General features: G+C 47.3%; 1 protein-coding gene across 1 annotated transcript in view; it reads right to left on the bottom strand.

Moving 5' to 3' along the window:
• Window positions 1–24,860, bottom strand: part of LOC144145398 (uncharacterized) — a 41,362-nt gene that overhangs the window by 8,464 nt on the left and 8,038 nt on the right. Inside the window, exons 2-3 of the mRNA XM_077676987.1 lie at window positions 9,222–9,373; window positions 1,726–1,793 (exon numbers count right to left, since the gene is read on the bottom strand). Of these exons, the coding sequence (XP_077533113.1) occupies window positions 1,726–1,793; window positions 9,222–9,373 (220 nt within the window). The remainder of the gene's footprint in view (window positions 1–1,725; window positions 1,794–9,221; window positions 9,374–24,860) is intronic.

Raw genomic sequence — 24,860 nt, 5'->3', positions numbered from 1 at the left:
GCACGAGACGACAGCTTGAGATTTTTTTTGTGCGTGAGCTTGTACGCTCCAGATGTGCGGGTGTGCGTGTCGTGTGTAAAACGTTCTTGAGTTAAGGGTTTCCGCTTCGGAAGTCGAATATTTCAGCATTAGAGTCATCGCCGTGCGTCGGGGACTGCCGTAGGTGGCAGTAGAGGAACTTATTTGACATAAATACCTTGTTTGTAATTAGAGTAGAAAAAAGGTGCTGGGTACTCATTCGGAAGACTGCTTATAAACAAATATTCAGGTACAAAAAATTACTAGAGCTTATGGCATCGCTCGCAAGCATTAGGAAGGCATTATGCTAAGTCAAAGATTATTTGCTTCAAATTACTAATAAATGCATTTATTAATGTGTACGAGAATTACCCACTGTTCAGGAGCATTTTATCTGGTTCTGTTTGACGTTCGAATACTTATTTTCACACAACCCGACGGCACATGCATATTATATTTTCTCATTCCCCCAAACAAATTACGAGTAGGGAGTCAGCGCTTGTCCTGTGTCTTCCTTCTTCGGTGCTCCGTCTGCAGGCGCTTTTCAACACGAAGACGAACACATAAAAACATATACATACTTCTACATTGTTGCGAGGAATGTAATTTTTACTTATTTATACCTCACTCGCCAGGTTAACATGCTCTCATCTCCCATGTTCGGTTGTATTCTTCTGGTAGGGTCGAAAACAAGCTACAGACTACTCACCCGTTTAGAATATGCCTATAGTCATTACCGCACAACCCTAATCGGCTAAAAAAGGCACACAATATTGAGTAGCCTCCCTCCAACGACCACATGTTTTAGAACCGCACTATAAGGACCGATTAAGCTACGCTCGAGAAACAGCACAGACAAGAGGAAAAGCTACCGCAGGGATGAGTTTACACGATATGCATGGCGATTTGATAAAACCTGTTCTTTAGCGCCTAAGCAACGAGGCGGCATAGCGGCAAGTTTCAACTTCATCCATTCGCTTTGTGTCGTCTGTGTTCTTTACTCAATCCAATAAACGTTTGCCTCATGTTTTATTTGGCGTCTAGAGTCGCGCTTTATGTCAGATTCTTAGAGCTATTAAAAACGCAGGCAGCCAGATGTCCAAAGCGGCATTATGTTTATTGTAAGGAAAATAGACGACAACCGGTTTCGTTGAAATCCATGAAAAATACATCCTTAAAATAGTTGGTTTTTCCTCTCTGCCACATTTTTGTAATTGGTTTGCCAAGAGCTTTTCTAGGAAATTATCCTGATTATGAGAAACGTTAATGTGGAATTGGCAATACAATTTACGTGGTTCCCGCTGGATGGCAAGAAGTAGAATGTTCAGTGTGCTTTTTAGTGCGCGCGTGTTTCGCTTCGTAATGTATAAAATAGAGTATGTAGAAAAATACATGCAATGCTGGGCACAAAAAACTTAAAATTCGATGGGGTACTTTTATGCACACTTTTGAAGCAATGCCTAAAAAGACAGTATCATTTGTATGAAACCCACTCAAAAAAGGTTGTTCCCGTTCCCTTCACTAGCTCCACAAAGTTTCCTGGTTTCGGAAACAGATACTACGGTACACACAATGCAAGTCCTGACAAAGTTGCAGGTTTTCTTTCGTTCCAAAACGTATTAAAGCTTGATACGATATATCCAACCTGCAAGGCTTTTATAATATTACATTGAAGCACTGAAAGGGCTAAACAGCTTCGATGTGTACCTTTCCCAACGGTGAAGTTGGCCGTATCTGGCGTTGCGCCTGCTGTGTAGTGGAACGCGTAGTGTTTTCTGCAAAAAAATCACAGCATAGTGTATAGCAGGTTTTTACTGTAAGAGCAGCACAATTTCTGGTAATTTATTTTGTGGCTCACTAGCAACATGTACCGTGTGGTACCGGTTTTCTCTGATGTGTTCGCGTAACTAATCTAGCGGTGCATATAAATCTAGAAAATGTTGTGTAGTTATTTCAACGGGTATTTCAACAGACAAACGCGACGTTTAGGCATTCTAGCAAGGTTTTGTCTATCAGCTGCGCAATTGAGTAATTTAGTTAAAGTTGATGTTATATATTCGGAGCAGTATATGCAGATATGTACCTTTCCCTAAACAATGGTATTTTCTGACGACTCTTTAGGTACGCAGCTCTGCTGTTTTCACTAACCCAATCGCCGTTAAAAGATCACACCAGAAAAAGCAGGCAAGGACCAGTGGAACATGACGTGCTTTGCTGCCGAAGATAACATTCTTTCAGCCATGCATAAACGCACGCCGGGGTCAACAAATATCGTCGGTGAGATATTTTTAAAGGCAGAAGAGAAATAACTGACCTTTAAAAGATCAGTAGTTGAATGACCGCACTCCTGAATTTCAATTTCTATATTTTGGTGCAGAGGAAGATGAGTTTTACAAGAAAGCATTCTGAACTAGAACATGTCGGCGGTCGTTGCTCACATGTGTGGACTGCCCAAAGCCCGAGACCCTGGGGCCCCTGCTCTGCTCCTGCCGCCAGTATGATGCCCGAGAGCCGATCTTCAGGCCAAACTACAGCGTTTCGGGCGGCAAAGCTACATCCTGATGTCCCTGATTTTCCCCACGGGCCCCACATCCATCCGGCGGAAAACCTTCCGACATGTCCTGGCCTTTCTCGAGTAGACCGGTCTCATAAAACGACTATAGGCCAATGCCTGCTGCCGAACCTTACGCAATCCTTATCTCTTTGTTTCTATCCCTCTCTCTGTCCCCAAATGTTCCCACCTATCCCCTTTCATTCCCTCGCTCCCATTCCCCTGGACTGGATTGTATGCTGGTGAACTCCCAAATGAGTTAAAATATCCCCATTCCACTTCCTTTCCACCTTCTATTTCAATAAATCGCCTCCAACCTACCCCTAGTAGTTCGTTATAGAAACTGGAAGCGAATAAACATTGCTAAAACTACGATTAACAATGCTCATATTCACCCATAGCCTATCTAAATAGAGTAGTTAAAAAAGAAACCCTTCGATTCGGCAAAGCAATACAACTCAAAAGTTTGTTTGTTCCTTTAAAAAGCTATGTTCTATGCATCTACGTGTCCGAGGGTTGTGTAGCTCAATTAACAGTCCACCCGTCGCGGTGGCTCAGTGGCTAAGGCGTTGCGCTGCTGAGCACAAGGTCGCGGGTTGGATTCTCGGCCGCGGCGGCCGCTTTTCTGATGGAGGCGAAAAGCAAAAACGCCCGTGTGTACGAGATTTCGGCGCACTCTAAATATCCCCAAGTGGTCAAAATTAATCCGGAGGCCTCCACTACGGCGCGCCTCATCGCCCGCGTTTCGTCGGCGCGTTAAACCCTACAATCAATCAATCAAATAATAGTCAAGAACAAGATGTTCTGAACTTGATGTTAGTCTCTTTTTGCCGCATCTCCTTGAGAGTACTTATGTGTTCTGGGCAGCGTATTCTCACGCACGTTGGCGGAATGTCATCTGTAAGATGCGGAATGCAGCTTAGGAAGGTATCAACTACCTTAACATTTGGCCTATGTTCTTGTTGCCTTTTCTATAGTGTTCGCTATATTACAACGACTATTCAGTTGCTATAAGGGAGAGAAACTTTAATCACAGCTGAGGTGAGTATGTGTGTGGTCGGGGTTTTCAGTCCAGACGCAGTTGGTACTGCCGGCTGTCTGCGCCCTTCCCGCTAGTAAAAGCTGCGTTTCAGGGTAGGAGCTGGCCAGCCTACTCTCCCATTCCTTGAGTGAGGGGGTTAGGGACGGGGCAAGATCTTTGGTACCATTCCCAGACAATATGGTGCGCCTGGGGCTTGGCAATAAGTACACACAGGATCATAAAGAGTAGGATGGATAGCGTGTAGTCGTGTTAATTGTAGGTGCGTATTAACCTGCAGTTGTCTGAGGAGGCCTTTCTGTTCTTTCGTTGGCTGGTCGGTGACGGGTGGATGGAGGTGCCTCGGTAGTCGGTTATCTTGGGTGATGTCGGCGTATGTGAGGAGTGGTAGCAGGTGTGGTCCGCCTTTTCTTGCGGTGCCCGGTGGGGAGTTCTCTGGCCAGGACGTGTCCCGTGTGGTTGCGCGAAAAGCAGAGTGCGCCGGTTAATACCATTCTGACCTGCTTCTGTGGCGGTCGTTGAAGTAGCACCCGAAGCGCTTGTCTTCAAATCCTACTTGCTTGGTATGCTTGGCAGGTGGCTGGACTGTCCGTAATAATTATTTTGGCCTTTGTCAGGGAGAGGGCAAGGGTGATCGCCGTCTCTACAGCCTGCGCGGTGTTAGACTACCGGAGCGTAAGACTTGACATATGGTCGGTTCCGGAGGTAACGGCCGCACGTTACTCCGTACCTTGCTTATTGCGTCGCGTCTGTATAGACGACGACGTCTTGTCATTCCATACTGTTTTTCTACGCAGAATCTCTTGGTGTGCGTCATTCCTAATGATGTCCGTTGAATACCCACCAATATGTCATCTTTTATAAGTGTTCCGTTCCTAATTGCTCTAGGGGGGACAGAGAGTTCCTAAAGTTTTTGAGTTTCACCAATGGTTTAAAGACCCTCAACATGATTTTGTGTTTGCTTCCTTACCCTAACATACTACTGCAAAACATTCCGGAAGATATATTCCAGATTCCTCCTCTACCTTTTAAAGCAGCATTACCGCCACAAAATGGCTCGAGGTATATCCCTCCAGGCAATCTCACGGAATTTGTAATATATTTTCACGAAGCCAAGGACGACGCAGTTGTCTTGAAGGAGAAACAAGTTGATTGGAGCGAACTTGTGCTCCCCTAACAACTCAAACGAATACAGAGGCGGCGAAGCAGCGGTCAACAAGTGACTTGCGTCGGCGAGCGTCGCAGAATCGAATGCCGCGGCGTGTGCTGTGCAGGCTTTTATCTTGCGGCGGCAGAGTTTCTGGAACCGTCGATTCACATCCAGAACATTGTAGATCACAGAAGATTATTCTGGGCTAGCGGCGTTAGGGCGAAACCCTCTGCTTATCTGAATGAGATAGCCCGTGCGGCATAAAAATAAAGAATGGAACACGCGCTTCGCATCGGACACAGATAACAGATCCGGGCGCGGCCGGGGATTAAAAACAAACAATAAATAAACAAACCCGTATATGGTTCGCGTCATTACCCAACCTCTAAGAGTGCATCGACCGGATGCTAAAATAAAACGAGTCCGAACAAATAGCAACAACAAAACAACAACAAAAAAGTTCGTCATCTTGCGAAGTACGGTTTAAGGCGAACCACGTGGACGACTTCGGGTCGTGTGCATCGTCGTGATGTGCCGGAATTACCACTGGGGATCACTTCGTAGGTTAATTGGCCAACACGTCGTAGAATCTGGTAGGGTCTGAACTACCGTCGCAGAAGCTTTTCACTGTGTCCGCATCGTCGAATGGGAGTCCAAACCCACACACGATCCCCTGGTTGGTACTCGGCGTCTCGGCGTCGGAGGTTGTAGCGGCCGGCATCCACCAGCTGCTGGTCCGTTATCGAACTCGAGGGAGCTGGCGGTCCTCCTCCGCACGTTGAGGGTATCGTTGGACATCGGCGTTGAGGTCGTCGTCTTCTACATGCGGAAGCATGGCGTCGAGCATCGTAGTCGGCCGTCTTCCGTAGACAAGCTCGAACGGTGTCATCTGCGTAGTTTCCTGCGTCGCTGTATTGTACGCAAACGTGACATACGGGAGGACCTCATCCCAAGTCTTATGTTCAACATCGACGTATATGGACAGCATATCCGCAATCGTCTTGTTCAGACGTTCCGCTAGCCCTTTCGTTTGGGGTAGTACGCCGTCGTTCTTCGGTGATCCGTGTTGCTGTAGCGTAAGATTCCTAGCATCAGCTCCACGGTAAAGGCCGTTCCGCTGTCCGTCATTAGGACTTCAGGGGCTCCATGTCGCAGCACAACTTGGTTTATAAAGAACTTGGCGACTTCTCGTGCAGTCCCCCTAGGAAGAGCGGCGGTCTCTGCGTAGCGCATCATGTAGTCTGTCGCTACGACAATCCACTTTTTCTCTGATCATGACGTAGGGAACGGGCCTAGAAGGTCCATTTCAATCTGTTGAAAGGTCCTTGAAGGGACGGCGATTGGTTGCAGAAATACAGGGCGGGTCTTTTCCGCGGCATTTTTCGTCGCTGGCAGTCACGGCAACTCCGAACGTAGTGGGTGACGTCAGATGTAAGACGGGGCCAGAAGTACTTCGCCTTAATTTTTGCAATAGTGCGAGCTGTGCCGAGATGTCCGGAAGACGGGTCGTCGTGCGACGCTTCCAAAATTTCGTCACGAAGGTCTGCGGGGATGACAAGTAGATAATTGGTTCCCGTTCCGGGGCTGAAATTCTTCTTCACGAGGACGGAGTTTTTGGGCTGAATGCTGGTAAGTTCCGCTTGAACGCTCTAGGCACGCTGACGTTTCGTCCTTCGAAGTAGCCGATCATTACGCGCAAGTCCGGTTCGGCACACTGCTGGGCGGCTAGGTCGCTCTCCGTAACAACCCCGAAGAACGCGCTGCCTTCATCGGAGTCTTGTGGTGGTGCGTCGGCAGGGGTGCGGGACAGGCAGTCGGCGTCGGAGTGTTTCCTGCCGGATTTGTAGACGATTGTAACGTCGAACACTTGCAGGCGCAAACTCCACCGCCCAAGACGGCCAGAGGGGTCCTTCAAATTGGCGACCCAACACATCGCATGGTGGTCTGTCACAACCTTGAACGGTCTACCATACACGTAAGGGCGAAATTTTGAAATGGCCCATATGATTGCCAGGCACTCCTTTTCGGAGGCAGAGTAGTTTTTCTCTTCCTTCGACAGACCACGGCTTGCAAAGGCGATTACCTTTGCTTTTCGACTAGGACGGCCCCCAAACCTATATCGCTGGCGTCCGTGCGCATTTCCGTTTCAGCGTTTTCGTCGAAATGAACGAGCACGGGCGGGATTTGCAGCCGTTGTTTCAGCTCGCAGAATGCTTTTTCTTGAGCGTTTTCTCAGGCGAAAGGGGTGCTATCTTTTGTCAAGCAGGTGAGTGGCTCTGCGATGCGTGCGAAGCTTGCGACAAAGCGCCGGTGTATGCGCACAGTCCGATAAATCTTCGCACGCTCTTTTTGTCTTTCGGTCTTGGGAAGTTCGCTATGGCTGATGTTTTTGCTGGGTCAGGCAGGACTTTCGCGGCGTTGAATACGAGTCCCAAAAAACTTGAGTTCCTCGTAAGCGAAGCGGAACATTTCGGGCTTCAGCGTTAACCCCAACGAGCGAATAGCCTCGAGTACAGACTCCAACCTTGCAAGGTGTTCATCGAAATTCCGGGCGAATACCACAACGTCGTCGAGGTAGACGAGTTAGGTGTGCCACTTCAGGCCGGCTAGCACAGTGTCCATGACCCTTTGAAACGTTGCTCGCGCCGTGCAGAGCCCAAACGGCATCACCTTGAACTCGTACAGATCGTCCGGGGTTATGAATGCAGTCTTCTCTCGGTCTCTCTCGTCCACTTCAATTTGCGAGTAGCCGGTCTTCGGATCCATCGATGAGAAGTACTTCGCGTGGCAGAGGTGGTCGAGGGCGTCGTCGATTCGTGGGAGGGGGTACACGTCCTTTTTGGCGCTTTTGTTCAGTCTCCGGTAGTCAACGCAGAACCTTAAAGTGCCGTCCTTTTTCTTCACGAGTACGACCGGCGCAGCCCACGGACTTTTCGATAGCTGTATTATGTCGTCGCTGAGCATGTCGTCGACTTGAGTCCGGATGGCTTCCCGCTCGTGGGAAGAGACGCGGTACGGTGACTGTCGGGTAGGTCGGGCTCCATCTTCGGTTATTATTCGGTGCTTCGCTAGAGGTGTCTGGCGTAGTTTCGAGTTCGACGAAAAACACTCGCTCTAGCGACGCAGCAAAGCCAATAGTTTGTTCCGTTGTTCTTGTGGTAGCGCCGGATTCACGTCGAAGGAATGCGGAAACTTGAAGGCATCTTCGGGTGCGCGTTCAAATTCGGCGACTGCGATCACGTCACTTTCTTGTTGCGTTTCTTCGAGGAATGCAATTGCAGCGCCCTTGTTTAAATGATGGTACTCCTCAGTGAAATTGGTGACCAAAACGTGGGATTTGCGTTGCTTAAACCGTACAATGCCTCTTGCGACAGACACACCGCGAGGGTGTCTGTCGCAAGGAAGCAGCGGTCAACAAAGTGACTTGCGTCGGCGAGCGTCGCAGAATCGAATGCCGCGGCGTGTGCTGTGCAGGCTTTTATCCTGCAGCGTCAGAGTTCTGGAACCGTCGGTTCACATCCAGAACATTGTAGATCACAGAAGATTATTCTGGTTTAGCGGCGTTAGGGCGAAACCCTCTGCTTACCTGAATAAGATAGCCCGTGCGGCATAAAAATAAAGAATGGAACACGCGCTTCGCATGGGACACAGATAACAGATCCGGGCGCAGCCGGGCATTAAAAACAAACAATAAATAAACAAATCCGTATATGGTTCGCGGCATTATATTCCACCACAGCCTTTGCTTGATAACAGAACGATATTATTATTTAGGTAAAAATCACACCCAATGAATCCCCCTCCAAAAAAATCAGCGATGAAGCAGGAGTGCTGTTTCTGTCTCCTCCAAAAATTACTTTCCTCAGCCCATAAAATTCTGCTTTCTCTGTCCTAGGCAGTCCTCCGTATAGATTCTGTGATATCTCCAACACATCATACTACTAGGCACGGCAGTGTTCCGCAAACATGAAGACTGTAAAATCCAGCGCCCTTCACTGAGCACTGCGACAAGAAACTGCCCATCTCCAGTGCCCGCTCCCATTTTCCGCTATTTAAAGAACCATTGAAGCGGCAGCCTTTCTTTTATTCCTGGACCAATGAACCCATGCCAACTCATGGTAGTAGTAAAAAGTATTCTCTCTCTCTTTAAGCGGGCACCTCTTGAATAACAGTGCGACGAAGTCGTAAACACAGGCACCTATATCAACCATATAGTCTTATAGTCTTATCTTACCAAGCACATATAAATAGTAGGACTATGCAGAGGCTCTTAAATTCTAATAAATTACAGCAGAGTTTATTGCTGGTCTCCCCGTTATTTTTGTAGTTTCTATGTAAAGCAGTTCACTTAAAGTTCAAACAGAAACCCAGGGCGAAGTTTTTGGCATTTAAAAATTGTGGCATCAGAGCGTTCTCGGTCATCCTCAAGTAGCATATCTGCACTGAGCATATCGGACGCTTACCTTGTGTGTTCGGGACCATCGTTGAGTGACCAGACATATGTGACTGTTTTGGCCTCATAGTCATATTCAGTACGTATCGCCGTGAGGCATTCAAAAATGGTGTCGTTGTTGCTGTCAGTTATGCCAATGGCGTACGGAAAAGCTCCGAAAGCCTAAAAGAAATAGAAAGGTTAGAAAATCCACAACATACAAAAATGAAATGAGCAGATAGTAAATTCAAAATTGCACAAACTTCATGTGGAGAAAACATACCAACGTAAGTGAGAGAGCGTGCACCTCCAGCGGGCAATATTTGTTAGAGGTAAGCATATGCCAGCACGTTGAAAAGACGAAGTGGAGAACTGGGGGTTTTGTCCAAAATTACTGCATTTGTTTATACATGATAATATTGCAATATTTAAATAGGCGCACACGAAGAAGGCTGAAAACAGCACTGGCTGTTCACCATTGGGGCTCTATTTAAAGCTTCAAAGAGACTGGGCTGTGATACTCAGCAATAAAAACTCACATCTTCGATTTTCCAAACACTCATTAAGAATTTAATCTAATCATGGTGTTCGATTCTCCTATATTCAGAAAGAAATGAACAGCACCATTCGTCTGCCTTCTACTGTTTTTCATCGAGGTTCCTAGCAGTGACGTTCAGCTGCCTTCCCACGGCAATTGCTCCGAAACTTGTGATACAAACGTGTTTCTTCTGGCATTATAGATTTCATTCAATCCCCATAACATGTAATTTAGAATATTCAGAATGGCACCCACAGTGTTTGGACACAGTGTTTGGATATTCCTCTAAATTTAAAAGGTGCTTCAATTGGAAATGATACTTTCGTAGATTGCGTGAGCAACACATGGGGCACGTCAGCAATATTTAGCCCCACCAATCCAAGAAAGATGGCCTGGAAAAACGGAGAATGGAGTGCGTGTTGGGGTAAAGTCCGCGGACTACAGGTAGCGATAGCGCTGTGGTCGCATTACCGCAGATCTCGCCTACAGGCTTTGTGCTTCTCGACTGCTGCGCCACCTGCCGCCGCTGTTGGGCTGCGCCTAGGGTGTGAGCCATGCGTGGCTTATATGGACGTTAGTCAACGTTCTATGGTGACGTATGTAAGAACAGAGTACGTTTAGGGCACTTTATTAAAGCACCTCAGGGTGGGCAGAGTGCTTTAACGCTAACAAAAGTAAACGGGGGGTTCTCCGCGCTCCCGGGCTGAAATTACCGGTGTCAGCAAACACAACAAAATATCACCACTTTCACCTCGAAACTCTTTATGCAAAAGTGATTCATATTATCGCCTTATTTACACATGACAATGTTACAGAGAAGGTTAGTTTTGTCTTGCAGTGTGTACAGCAAATGGGGCTTGGTTTTTTATACATGTGCATGCCCCGTAGCAATATACGTTTATGTGATGGGATTACTCAATACGCGGCAACAAAGTTTCGTTTTTATGGTAATTCTGGCCATGCAAGAATGTTAAGAGAAGTGAAAGGCTCTGAGTATTTAACATGTACCCCCTGGCGCTTTATTGAGCAAAGCAAGGAAAGCCAATAAAAGCACCAATTGTTGTCTGCAACTACAAAAGCAACAGAATAGCTGGTACGGGAATAAACAACCTAGTGAGACTTTCTAAATGCTAATGAAGTTAGTATCAATTTACGACCGGTGGGATTCACCACACCAAAATAAATGCAAAATACTCTGCAGGACATACGAAAACGCTAAACTGTCGTTGTATGCGAACAAGGAAAAAATCAAGAAATCACCATTTTAAAAGAGACACGCACAGGCTGAGCACTCGCTTTCCTTTTGTGTTTTGACTTAAACGAACAGCTGATCATTCGGCGAGCGCATTTTTTGAAGTCAATGTAGGCAGCCCACAAACTAAAACAGGTGTGGTTAAACGAAGGTGATCTGATTTTAGGGTTCTTGTTTATACGGGCTCCCGGTTTCGTATGGTGATGTTTCCAAAAATATTCATGGTAGCTACTTTCTTAAAACGCCCGTCGGCACTCTGCTCGCTGAGATTGTGCAGCAGACAGCGAGAGTTAGCAGCCACCGACGTATGGGCAAGCCGACATAGCATTATTACCAATATCATGTGCTGATCCCCGAATATAATTTGCCTTAGTCACGGTACTTATTTAGAATGTTCGTAAACTTATTGCCACATTGCTTTCCATGGAAGTTATCAAAATCCGACTATTATATTGGAAGAGTAAATTGCGTTCTGTCAGGTATGAGTGCGCCGCTAGATTCGGTAATTGCGCGATTCTGATTTGCATCGCAGTGTGTAGGATTACCATTGCCATCCAAGGAACCTCTGCTTACGGAAACACTGTTGCTTTATTCATGGGAGTATTACTACAATCAGCGTCATGCATATGCAGACTACACTATGCTGGAACCAGTAAGTCGGAACTCCTTCTCCTACAACCAAAAAGGAGATCCAAAGTACCACCAGACAGTAGAGTTCAAATAGAAAACAACCTGATTCCAGAGGTCTCTACCCTTAAAATCTTGGGGATGCTTATCCAAAATAATCGGACTAATACACACATTCTCCTAAAATTCGAACATGTTATTCAAAGTATAGTACTCTTCATACGAATCTCCAACCGCCGCAGCGGTCTCAAGAAAGAGCAGAGGCTCCGGCTAATCCAAGCTGTTATTATCAGCAAGATCACGTACTCCCTGCCATACCTGAACTCGACTGCCACTGAATTAGATAAGGTCAATCGCCGCTCCCGAAGGTCATACAAAACTGCCCTCCACCTTCCCATTAACACATCCACTGCCAGATCTGAAGATCCTGGTGTGCACAATACGGTAGAGGAGCTCATTGAAGCCCTCCTTGCCAAAACAGGTCGTCCCCTTGCCTAAAACTCTCATTGGAACCCATATTCTCAGGGGGCTAGGTATAGGTCATATTGACTGCCCTGAGGCCAAAATCCCCCTCCCTTCTAAAACCCATGCAAAGCTTATAGTTAAACCAATACCCCTAAACACGCATCGCATTTACCACGACAGCTGAAGGGAACAGACAGCATGTGCTCTTCAAAAACAACTCCCGCTCGATCCGACCTGGCCTATGTGGATGCCGCAGAAAAGAGACACCATGCCGCATTCGCCATTGCAGTTATAAACGACCCGAATAATCCCCCTCTTGCCTCTCTAACCTTACGTAATTTCCATCCCGCCACGGCGGAAGAGGTGACAGTAGCATTAGCCCTCTCCCAAAGGCCGACCCCCTCGATAAAAATATTCGATTCCAAAGCGGCCATTCAAAATTTTGCCAAAGGCAATGTTTCGCCACAATCATCCCAATGCTCGGACGTCACCCACCCGACTCCCCGGTAGAAATTGTCTGGACACCGGCACACGCTGGCATCGCTGGTAATGAGGCGTTCCACAATACGGCTCGAGGGCTCACCATCCGAGCCGGGGCAGGACTCGAACCTTATCTCGGGGCCAGACCCGCCAGAGATAGACTACTTACGTACAAAGAAATAACCGTTCATTACCGCCTCGACCACCATAGGTATCCCCCAGCTCATGGCAACCTTACCAATTCCGAAGAGTGCACGTGGCGTTTTCTTCAGACGAACATGTTCCCTAATCTCGCTATACCCCACCGAAACCACCCTTCATTGTACCCTTCCCCTTATTCTGTGCATGTGGCTCTCTCGCACCCTTCCCCGCATCTTCTGCGGGTACCCTAAAGATCCCTTTCACCTAATTTCCTGTGATGAAGAGTGCAAGGAGGCGCTGGAGAGCTCAGACCTAGAGGTCCGAACCATTTTGGTCACTAGAGCTGCATTTGTCGCCACCCGGCACAAGCCAGCGTCCACAACCGCCCCTTCAGCCACATAGAGCTCAATAAAGATGTTTTCTCTCTCCCTCTCTGACCCGCACCTGGCGCTCATACAGATCGAATGTACCACATTAGGGTCGCGTCAGAAATATTTACACTCTCATGCGTCAGAAACACTACACCCTCATAAACACATGTTAATGTAGAAAACAGTAATTATTTCATATAATGGCTGCTTCCAGCGTATACAAAGTGTAACTAGGCCGTAAACGTGCTGCAAAGGCAGCTGCGGCAATGAGAAGCTTCCCGGAGCGACCTGAGGGAGCTTTCGAAACGAACTGTTAGGCCGCTTCAAGTGGACCTCCTAGAGGTCGCGCTCACGCTGTGTGGGGGGTTCCGCAAAGTCGACGCAGTGGCAGACGTGCCCGTCGCTTAGCGTGTCGAAAGTTCAAATACGCATTACGACATGTACGCGGTTGAAAACAGAACGTGCGCCGAGAGCCGAGACCATTCGGCGGAATTAGATGTAAATGCGGCATTAGATGTAAAGAGGGGTAAACGTGGGACCCGAGCGGCGTAGGACCGGAGCAGTGGGAGGTCACTGGGAGAGGTCTCCAGCCTGCAGTGGACCTGAGTAGGCTGAAGATGATGGTAATGATGAGGAAGAAATATCAATAACAGCGGTGGAAAGCCGATACTGCGGACAAAAAAAAGGAGTCACCGGCAGGCGATGGCGCTGCACGAGTAATCAAAGATTACAGCTCAGATGGTTGCAACGCGAAACACAGTGGGCGTTCGTGTCAGCGATTCGTGCGATTATAGTCGTGTGTTTGACTTCTAAAAGCTGAACCAGCCGTGCGCATCGCGCCCCTCTCAAGTCCGCCAGGGATAGCGACGAGATTCGAAGGCATTTCAAAAGAGACACCAATTTGTCTTTCACAATTTTCTGTAATGTTTTAAGCCTTCAACAAACGAAAGCGTATTAGCCACTTCTTCGTACACTGCAAGTGGCCTCTATCATCATCATCATCACAAGTAACCGCGTTTTTCGTAAGCAGCACGTGCAGAAAACACCACAGCTTTGCGCTGCTCGGTGACGATAGGAGGGCGCTCCTATGTGCTTGTAGGGCAGGACCTTCAAATGTTTAAGAATTTTTGAGCTCTGCAAGACAACTAAAATAGTTTGACACCCATGTTGCATAGACACTCCTCTTCTCATCTCTTCTGAATGCCTATACTGAGCGAACGTTTTTTGTTGTGGACCAAATAACATCTCTTATTAATATTCGGTAGTTTTCAGTGTTATCAGGTTGAATTTGTGATTATTAACTTTTCGCTGCTCGACAAAAGGGATCACGCAACATTGTTCTACAACTGCCTGTAGAATGACATTCTCAAATAATCCTACCGAACAAATGGGTAGTATTCTCAAATATAAAGAGGTATTTCCCCTAGGGGAGTATAATAAAAGGAAATGCGGTAAAAAATGTATCCTCCTAATTTCTCAGCATATCAGATCAATTTTTTTTGTGGTAGGTATAAAATAGCATCTGGCTCCTCTTAATGTCTAAAGACCAGTCATACGAAGACTAACTGCGCTTCCACAACTAGTTTTTTGTCACATTCCCTGAGCAGCCGATTAAATGGTTGCCGCATTATTTGGTTGCCTCCGAGACCTTTGTACGCATTCCAAATTGTTAGGTGTCGTTGCTCGTCCGAATTATGTGGAGCAGGTTATGATAGCGAAGACCACGATACATTGTGGAAGACGTAATGGCGATGGTTTTCCCCTGGTAGCAGGCAGCCACAAACGATACCCTCTCAAATAGTATCCCTACAATTGACCTGTAGAAGCGTATTCTAATTCAGATTCATAATTATGTACTGGGGCTACTTTCAACACTAAATAGCTTCAATTTTATTCTCTACGGCTACGCACTTGGGATGATATATGCGGGATCAGCGTTGTAGAACGACGGCTAGATGTTGGGGCTACTGAGGCGTACCTTACTGAGGCGTACAGAATACCCTGTGGGCGATGCATTCAGCACGCCACACCTACCTGGCAGCGAAGCAATTTCAATGGCAAACTTGACAACTAGGCCAGTTATTTTGCGTGTCCAGTGACACTTCTTTACTTGTCAAAAAGTACTGGAACACTTCTAGGGATACTGTACCACCGCAGGAGGTCTTTGTACGTTACCACGTCGCGATTCACGCCGTGCTGGTGTTATCTCCTTCAGGCGGGGCCGTTCGTTTCGAACAGGGCTTAATTTGGCGTGCGGCAACACTGCAACACACCTTAGGCAAAATCGCAAACATATTTGATGCAACTAAATGAACACGTAGGACAAAAAAAACTCCCAAGCATTTCCCCGAGGGTGAACATGGTTAAATGCGAATGCACGGGGTGATGCTATGAGGGGGAGTAAAGTTAAAATCCGTTGGCATTCGCCCGTGAGCGCGCGCAAGCCGACCCACGGAGGTCTGGCAGTTTATCGCTGCATATATAGGGGGGTACGCCGCGCCGAGCGCGCCGAGCCAGGTGGCTGAGAGAGGAGGCGAGCGCAAGGGGAGAGGGACAGCGGCGCACTGCAGCTGCAGCCGAGCGAGGGGGAGACGAGAGAGTGTGACGTCACGGTGGAGAGAGAGGCGCGTGGCAGCTGCTGGGGAGAGAAGGCGCGCTGTGACGTCATACCATGACGTCACGGCGCGAGGAGTGGTGCGGGGAGCGGCGCGCACCCGCGCAGCTACGGCGAGGAGGCGGAGCGAGCGCGGTCACGTGGTGAAGTGACGTCACCGCGCCGTTGCTACCGATGCTCCTCTCCGCTCCACGCCGTTGCTAGGGAGAGGAGGACTGCGGACGCCGCCGCCGCCGCCGCCGGCGGTGGAAGGTTTGGGGTCGCTTATAAAGTGCATTCGCACTTAACAATTTGTTCATATAGAATGTGATTGATTGATTCTAGTGTCTAACCTGCCGACGCAACGCGGGCGATGAGGCCCACTGTAGTGGAAGAAACCGGATTAATTTTGACCTCCCGGTGATCGTGGACGTGTGCCAAAATCTCGAACACACGGGCATTTATGCTTCTCGCCCAAATTAGAAAAGTGGCAGCTGCAGCCGGGAATCGAACCCGAGTTCTTGTGCTCAGCAGCGCAAGGCCTTATCCACTGAGCCACCTCGCCAGGTTAAACTTCAATGTACCTCCCCTGCGCGTAGCTGTTTTACCTTAAGGTAAAATGGCAAAATCGCAAAGGCAGGTGTCGTCGCCACTGGCCATACCCCGCAACTTACACCGAAAGGGGTAAAATTGAATAAACATATTTTACCATCATCATCAGCAGCAGCGGCAGCTGCAGCCTGTCCACGCCCATATTCAATTACCCCGAACCGGTGCTAACTGGTATTTATCCCCGCACTCTTCTTTATCCCATTTGCCTACCAAACGTACCGCTGCCCCCGGTTCCCCTTGCCTTGTTTAGAGATCCACTACTACCCTCAATGACCAACGGTTATCATGCCTTCGCATTACATGCCCTGCCCGCACCGATTCCTTCTTCTTAATTTCTAGTAATATATCCTTAAGGCGCGTTGATTCCCTGATCCACACCACCCTCTTCTTGTCCCTTAAGGTTACACCTATCATCTCCCGTTCCATTGCTCGCTGAGGTGCCCTTAATTTAAGTTGAACCCTCTTAGTCAGCCTCCAAGTTTCTGCCCCGTAGGTGAGTACCGGTAAGATGCAGCTGTCATACGCTTTCTTCTTCAGGGTCAATGGTATGCTACTATTGATTATCTCAGAAGGCCTTCCGAAGGCACTCCACCCCATCCTTATCCTTCTAATTATATCTGTCTCATGGCTGCGATCCGGGGTCACCACTTAGCTCAAGTAGATATATTCGCTGACCACTTGCACTGCATCGCCACCTGTCTCAAATCGCTCTGTTCTTTCGAGGCTATTGAGCATTGCTTCAGTCTTATGCACAGTCATTTTCAGTCCGAGGAATATAGTCTGCTTGTCGAGTGTGGTAAGCATGCTTTGCAATTTGACCTCCGAGTTACACAGATAAGCATCATTATCAGCAAATCTGATGTTACTTAGGTATTTTTCATTAACCGTAACGCCCACCTGTTCCAAATCCAATGTTCTGAAAACCTCTTGTTAACATGCTTTGAATAACATTTTATAAATGGTATCCCCTTGTTTACTCCCTTCCTTGTAGGTATTTTACGGCTCTCAGTATCTTAAGATATCTTACGGTATCTTACAGCTTACTATTGTAGCTGTGGACTCGTTGTAGATATCCTCCAGTATTCTTACGTAATGCTCGTCTACACGCTGATTCCGCAATTCCTGAATGACTGCTGAGGTTTCGACCGAGTGAAATGCTTTGTCTAGATCTATAAATACAATATATAAAGGGGTTGAGTATACTCCCCGCATTTCTCTATCACCTGATTGATCATGTGAATATTGTTCATTTTTGAATAGCCCTTACAAAACACTGCTTGTAGTTTGACTGAAATCTAAGGCGGCAGAAATTCTGTTACCGATTACTTTGGTAAGTACCTTGTAGACGACTGACACTAAGCTGGTGGGCATGTAATTTCTGCATTCGTGCATGTCACCTGTCTTATCATGTTGCCGTTCATGTTCGCGTTCTGCCAAGATTCCGGTAAACCTGCGGTCATTAGACATTGCGCATACAGATTTGCTTGTTTTTCTACCCAAATGTCGCCGCCATCTTTCACAATAGGCCTTCACAAGTTCATAAATACGTAACTGCAGGTTTTGCGGTGTCTTGTTTGAACAGCGAAGAAAAAAAAGAAGGGTAAGAAACATTGTGACATGAGCCCATTCAACAGATTAAGGAAAATACCGCACGCCAACAAGGTCAGACATTTCTGTGGCCCTTGTACAGTACTGAGTGGATGGCCACTTTTATTATGACCCTCCGCGTGCAAGCGCTAAAGTAAAAATTACGGGAACGCTACTTTGGTTAAAGTCGGTAATTTCAACTATGCGCTACGTCTAGCGCACGCAACGTCTTCCCTGGATGCGCTGGATAGCGCCATTCCTCCACGCTGGCGGCCATGCTTCTATGCGGGGCGTCTTGCGCTGGCAGCACACAATAGGTTCGTTCGACGTAAACACTAAGGGGCTTAACTCGGAAAATACGCTGTTCTTGAAGAAAGCTTCTATACGGTTCATAGGTTCCAAGAAGAAACTTTTCCTTAGTTCTCTGCAGCAGCAAAGGTTGTGTAGATCGGAAAAGCATGATTGACTTGACCGGGACTCTGTAAAATGCTTGGTACGTGGTAGTGTTGTGCTAGGTTGCATCTATGCCGCTATATATTACCAACATCTCAATTGCTTCTAGGTTATCGTTACGCAAACTGCGATCGCAGCATTAGCTGTTTTCGTCATCAAATCGCTGTAAAGGAACAGGGAATTCGAATTGCGTTGTTTTATTATCGATTTCTCCGCAATTTAGGCCATTTTCTTCACTGAATGAACGCTACAATGGCTATGGAAAGGTCATACTTTTGGTTGAAACCGATTGCTGGTTACCTTCAGTGTCCCTTTAATCTAAAGGCTCACCATTGTGAGAAAGCACTGCGCCTCTGCTTAGCCTGGCTGATGCCCCGCACCGCCGCAATTGTGCGCGCTGTTGTTTAAGGTTACTGGTGTAAAGATTGACACCTCTCCTTACAAAAGTAAGGAAGGAAGGCGAGCTTCGACTTATTAGTGCTGTCCTAAAGACTGTTCACAATATAACCACAAATGGCAAAAGATCGTATAAGAATGTCTAGGTTTTATTCAATCATCTTCTGCGTTCGGGTTTTTCACGGGGTTCATGGAACCCAATACCATGTGAGCATTGAGACTGTTCCGAAACCGATGTTCTAGGACATGTAAGTACTAATTATAATGCAGCAAGAGCAAAAGCATTAGAGGTGAATGGTCGAAACGATATTTCGTATTGTGTTCGCCCCATTTTGGTATTGGACATGAAGTCTCGGGGAGTTTCATTCCCCTTGTTCACGACACTCCTTGCGCGCTTAATCTTGGGCAGCGCCGTACGACTGCTGTTATTTCGTCGCTATTTCTGGTTCTCCCTTCCCGCCTTCTTCGCTCCACCGCTCTTGTTCTTTCTGGTGGGTTAGCGAGAGCTTTTCATGCTGGTTTTAAAAAGGCCACGAAGAAGAAATGTAAGTTTGGTTCAATAAATATTCGGTTTTTTGTGAGGTAAAAAGCTCAACCTCACACTTCAAACAAACAATAGAGATAAACAGAAAATATTTGCATTAGTGTCGACTCGACGGCCACTTGCCAGCGAGTTCTCTGTGACGTCGCTTAAGCAGGTTTGCGCAATGGGCGGCAGCCTACATAATCCACCGCCAAAAAAAAAGGACGAGAAGATGTTAGTGGGACGTCTAGTTCGGCATGACCGTATACTCTAAATGCGAACGCGCTGTAAACACACTGATAAAAATATTTTATTGTCGGCCCAAAATACGTTTCTATTCCGCACTAAATTCTAAAATTCACATTTCGAGCGTTTTTTTTTTTTGTTGAGAAACGCCATTTCAGGCTAACGGAGTTAGATGAGCATCCAAACTTACGTTTTTACATACAGAGCCGGGTTTCATTTAGTATTCGTGGCCCGTTTAGGCGCTACTTTGGCTAAATTTTCTCGTCTTCCCTCCCTCCTCTCTTCGCGGCGCACTGCCATGACTGACCAAATTTCAAAGCGGCCATTTATCTAAACGGGTGTGGATCCAACCCTGTATGCACTAGACTGATCAAGGTCGACAAAAAAGTGTCACAATAAAGTTGCAGGCTCAGTTTATGCACTCTCTTTAGTTGGTACAGCAATGCCACCAACAGGACTTCCTTGGACAGCACCTGTTCGGTGGTAGAGCTGTGACCTCTGTATGTTACCATCATTCTCCTCTCTGAGTCTTTTTGATTACTACGGCTGGTAGGATTAGCCAATCATTCCTGCTAGTAGTGCTCAGGGAAATGTGCTTGCATAATGGCATATCGGCTACTCCTGTATTTGGCACCCCGAAATTATTCTCTAAGCCAGAGCACATATCTATAACGCACGTTTCTAAGTCTAAGGCCACAACCCATTGAACAATGTATCCATTCTGCAACCATATTCACCGAGCTGTGACTGTCCAGGTGCTATTCCTGAATTTCGAAACGCTGTAGCTCGAAGTACACATGAAGCCACATTTATAGAAGTTCTATTTCAACTAAATTTGTTACCCTATTTATTCGAGCTTCCATAGAAATTATCATGTCATTTCACGCATTCATTCGCCTGTTTTCTCTCTTTTCAGCAGCCGGCCGATTGTTGTTCCAGGGGCATCGGAGTAGCGAATGACATAAATAACTATAGCTTTCGTATTGAAATAACCTAATGTAAGAGTGTCAATATAAGTCAACTGGCACGTGAAAAATTGACTGGCATGAGCGTAACGTGACGGCCGTGTACTTAAGGTAGCCATGAAGAAAAAAAAAGTTCGGTTCATTCAATAGATTGCCTCGTCAGGGTCGTACTGACGCCACTTTTAACGTAAACAGCGCTCAAATAGGATGTACAATTAGGAAAAAAGGGAATGGCCATGCGACCCACTATGTCATTTCCCGCGACAGAACCTATAGGACTCCTGCGATGGAGTTTCGGCGACATGCAGCACCCCTAGTGGCCGACGCCTCTGGGTAGTACAAAAGCACACGACCCTCGCCGCCCTCCATGTGTTTTCAATTACAGGCCAGAGGGAAAATTGGTTGTACTTAGTTCACTCGCTTTGTGGCGCGTATAAATGACTGCATACTGTATGAAAATGACCTTAAAGAAGTTGAACAGGCTAAATAAAATAATATCCGCTGAAACAAGCCGATTTATCGGCTTTCTTTTGACGCGACCGTCGTCGCGGCGTGGGACAGTATCGCCAGTTCGGGTGGTCAAAATTCCTGACTACCATTACCGTTCTTTCTTCTTACGTGCGGTCAACAAAGGAAAGTTCACGAGTAGCATAAACACGGAACGATGCTGGTAACTGCAAAAGGTTGCTTCAGCCGGAGCATGCAAGCGAACGCAGAAATTCCGCAGCCGACTCAGCTGACACTGCTGGTCTGGCACCGCCTTGAAAAAGAGTGGAAATTTTGTTTTTTATTTTCGCAAACTAAATTATTCTTGTGCAACGTTTTACGCCGCCCGATTTACGAACGGCCGGGTACATGTATACTAGCGAGGAGGTGAGGCAATAGCGTCAAATAAACAAATTAAGCGCTATTAAAAGACCCAAAACAAGCACCCAATTCGCACGCCCGCTGCCTGCGGAGATGTGTTCTATATTTGCATAACATAACACAGCCGCATACACGGTGCCCGGAACCGAATATTTACTTATGATCATCAATGAATCTGTTGGTTTTATTGTAGTGCAGGGGTCGTCGCTAACAATCTTAACGCACACACGCCACTTTTGTCCTCAAATGGAGTTAGACAGTGAGACCAAAACTTAGAATCGGTCGCTTCCAGTTGAATTGTCCCCCATCTTCAAACTTTGCCACATTATTGTCAAATGTTATTGGCAATTCGCTCTTTTTTGCTCCCCTCCCACCCAATTTGCCGTCCAGCCCTCCGCCGTGTCGGCTGCATGCAACTCGGCCCTACACTTCAAACCGCTGCTGACCCTCATTCTAGCCTATTAGGTGCGAAATGGGAAAAAATGATGCAATAGCGTAATTAAGTAAAGTGAGAGCAAAAAACGAAGATGAGCGGCGTCTCAGCTCGCCCGACCGCTTTGTTTTATGTTTCGGAATCGCAAAACAGGTTTCACGCTTCTGACGCTCGCTTTCATTTTGCCACTGAGGCACGCAACATAACGGCAACCTAACACTGCACCATTTATTCATAACGGCGACGCAAACGAGAACTGTCTAATGAAAGTGCCGGCATAGTGCCCAGGTACGCAAAAGAGCGGTACACCGCAGCAGGCGAGCCAGCGGTCGGCCAGACTCGCTGGCGTTTTAAAGCGCGATCATCGCCGATTGCGTCTCTCTACTTTTAGATGCGACGGCATCTCATTCACTCGCATTGTCCCTCCATACGGCGTTGTCGTTGTCCGTCCACACCCCTCCCCCATTCTCCTCGCCGCCCGAGCTGCGCTCTCCGCCGCTCACCCCCTCTCCTCTCCGATAGCGAACCTCTCTCGCGAGGGGCATTGGATTGGATTCGATTGGATTGGCTTGGCTTGGCTTGGATTGGATTGGATTGGATTGGATTGAATTAAAGTGGATTGTGTGGGATTGTGTTGCGTCATAGCCGCGCCACGTTGCGTCATAGCCGCGGCAGGGGGTTCACGGCACGTGTCACGCGATGGGAGAATCAACCTAACGGAAACAACAACGGAACCCCTATGCGTCGCATCTACACAGGGGTTCCCGCGAGGGGAGGTGGGAGTAATTTTTTTTTATCAGCTGTTGTTGAAAAGTCCTTGTCACCTAGAGTATTAGTTCAAACGAGAAGTTTCACATCAAATTTCACTTCATACGACCATCGATCGGTGAACCTGCGAGTGGCAGAGCGCCGTCACCGTCCCGGCACTTTCGTCGGCGCTGTAAACGTATTTAGCAGTGCAAAGCTTTTTGCCCTAATGCCAAGTTGGTCGTCGGAAGAGATCTGACTAGTCGGGGATGGGCTAGTGACCATATCGCAAAACTATCAAAGCATCGAGCTCATTTTGCTTTTGTCAACATGGGATTCTATGGGACCTGCGCAGCTTTGTACTAACCGGAAGTACTGCCCGGAAGCCGCTCGCGCAGCGCCCCCTGTGCAGCGCAGGAGGCCTATGATATCATACACGGCAGCTCTCCATTTGGCGGAGGGTGGCAAAAACAAAAACTAATTAGGTAGAGCAGAAGCTTGCGAACGAGATATTTGCGCTTAAATTTAGGGCACATTCTTTTTAAAGCTGTAAGATGGGTGGGACATACACTGGAAGTTACGAAAGGACACGTAAAAATAGAAGTATCGATGCGTACTGCTGTTAGTACTGCGCGCACTATGCTTGGTTTAGCTGAAAAGCACTGCGGGCTTTGGGGTTTTCTCAGGCGACACTGGCGGATTGACGCAAGCAACGGTGTCTTACGTTACCATTTTTGTCCAGCGAGCACTGTTTCACGAAACGACTATGGTGGCGCCATCTAGGTTCACTAATAGTAAACAAGGCTTTCCAATCGGTTGCAGAGTGGTGATGTCATTGCACACCACGAAAGTGCACGATTTAGAAGGAAAATCCAAATTCAGCTGAAATGAAATAATTTCGAAGGGAATAAAGCATCGTTTGCATTCGGACAAGTGCTGGGGGAACTACAAAACACCAAATCTTTCGAAAAACGCAGACTGGCTCATTTAACAAGCATCGACTTAACTGAATGGCTTGCCAAACATCGTCAAATTCATTGCGCATTAACCCGCGGTACACCCTTTTAAGCCATTACACCTCCAAGTGTAGTATTCGACCTTACGTAGGAAAATACCGAAAAGAAATTGCAAATACGTCTCTTTCCGTACGGGCTGTTACGGGGCGAACGTGACGGAATTCTTCTTCACATACAGACGCCATGCAAAACCCTCCAAACTCTGTGATAATGGCTCTGCTACCTAACTGGCATTAAAATAGTACGGTTGCCTAAATAACATCAAAAGGGAGAGATGATTGTAACTTAATAGTAATCCTTGAGGTAGACGTTTCATTGCATACGCTGTTAGATACCGTGGGTGCCACGGTATGTTTCTTTTCGTATTTTGTTGTCTTTAATGCCGCTGTGACCTCATGAACTAGCCTTTAACTTGTGAAGGCGACTGTCAGAGTCATTGGTCAATCCCAGCGAGTGGGTATGGGTGAAGATTTCTTTGTTTACAACATAGCAAAATGGTAATGAGTAACTGGGGCATTAGCTTCCAAATGCAGCTTTCAATGTCAGTGCTCCCTGTGCTTGACCACGCATTGTATAATATGGAGTATTAGAGCAGCGTACCCGGCCAAACGCAAGGAGTTACGAGCGCTGTTCATTTGCGCCGTTCGCGCTCCGCATGAGTTCTACGCTTACCGAATTTGGCGTTAAGCGGACGGAAGACGAGCAGACGCTATTTCAGCAAAATAGCGTACTTACGCGAGGCCGCTTGCGTATTCCTTTGCTTACAACATGGCGGCAAGTATTACGATAACCCTCTACGGCTCTGCTATTCTGTGGACACTAATTTTCAGCCGATAGACCGTGTTATTTATTTGCTCCTGTGTATATAAATACGTCGTGTGGTTTGCATGTCGCCCTCGCACAGCGCTGTACCACCGTGACATCCCTGACTGTCCTAACCAAGCTTTGCCGCCAGGTCGGAGACCGAAGCTGTGTGTGTGTGTTTGTTGTGGACTCGTTCACTTCGGGATAAAACACGACGTTGACCTTCTGCGGGAGGACTGTGCTTACCATGCTGGGGATTATGTTTTTCTACCGACGTACGACTCAACCTCGCGTTGCATATGAACAGTGTGTGTGGCTGTAAAGCCTTCTCTCCTTGCGCTCCAGGGTGAAGTGCCGTGCGGTTCGAGCGCGCAAACGGCTATAGGTGGGCGCCGAATTTACGACGGGCAGGAGGCAGCCGATCGCGTTTTAATCGGGCTGCAGACTTGCTGCACATATCTTGACTTTGTGTTGGGTTGAAGCGCATCTATGGATTGTTTTAAAGTTTAACAAAATGTATGCCTCAAACCCGGACTTTTGGTTTATGGCGTTGT

This window comes from Haemaphysalis longicornis, unplaced genomic scaffold (genome assembly GCF_048455015.1).
Source record: "Haemaphysalis longicornis isolate Haplotype H1 unplaced genomic scaffold, Haemaphysalis longicornis Haplotype H1 scaffold_7, whole genome shotgun sequence".
Taxonomy (NCBI): Eukaryota; Metazoa; Arthropoda; class Arachnida; order Ixodida; family Ixodidae; genus Haemaphysalis; species Haemaphysalis longicornis.
This window is presented reverse-complemented; position numbering and strand designations above follow the sequence as displayed.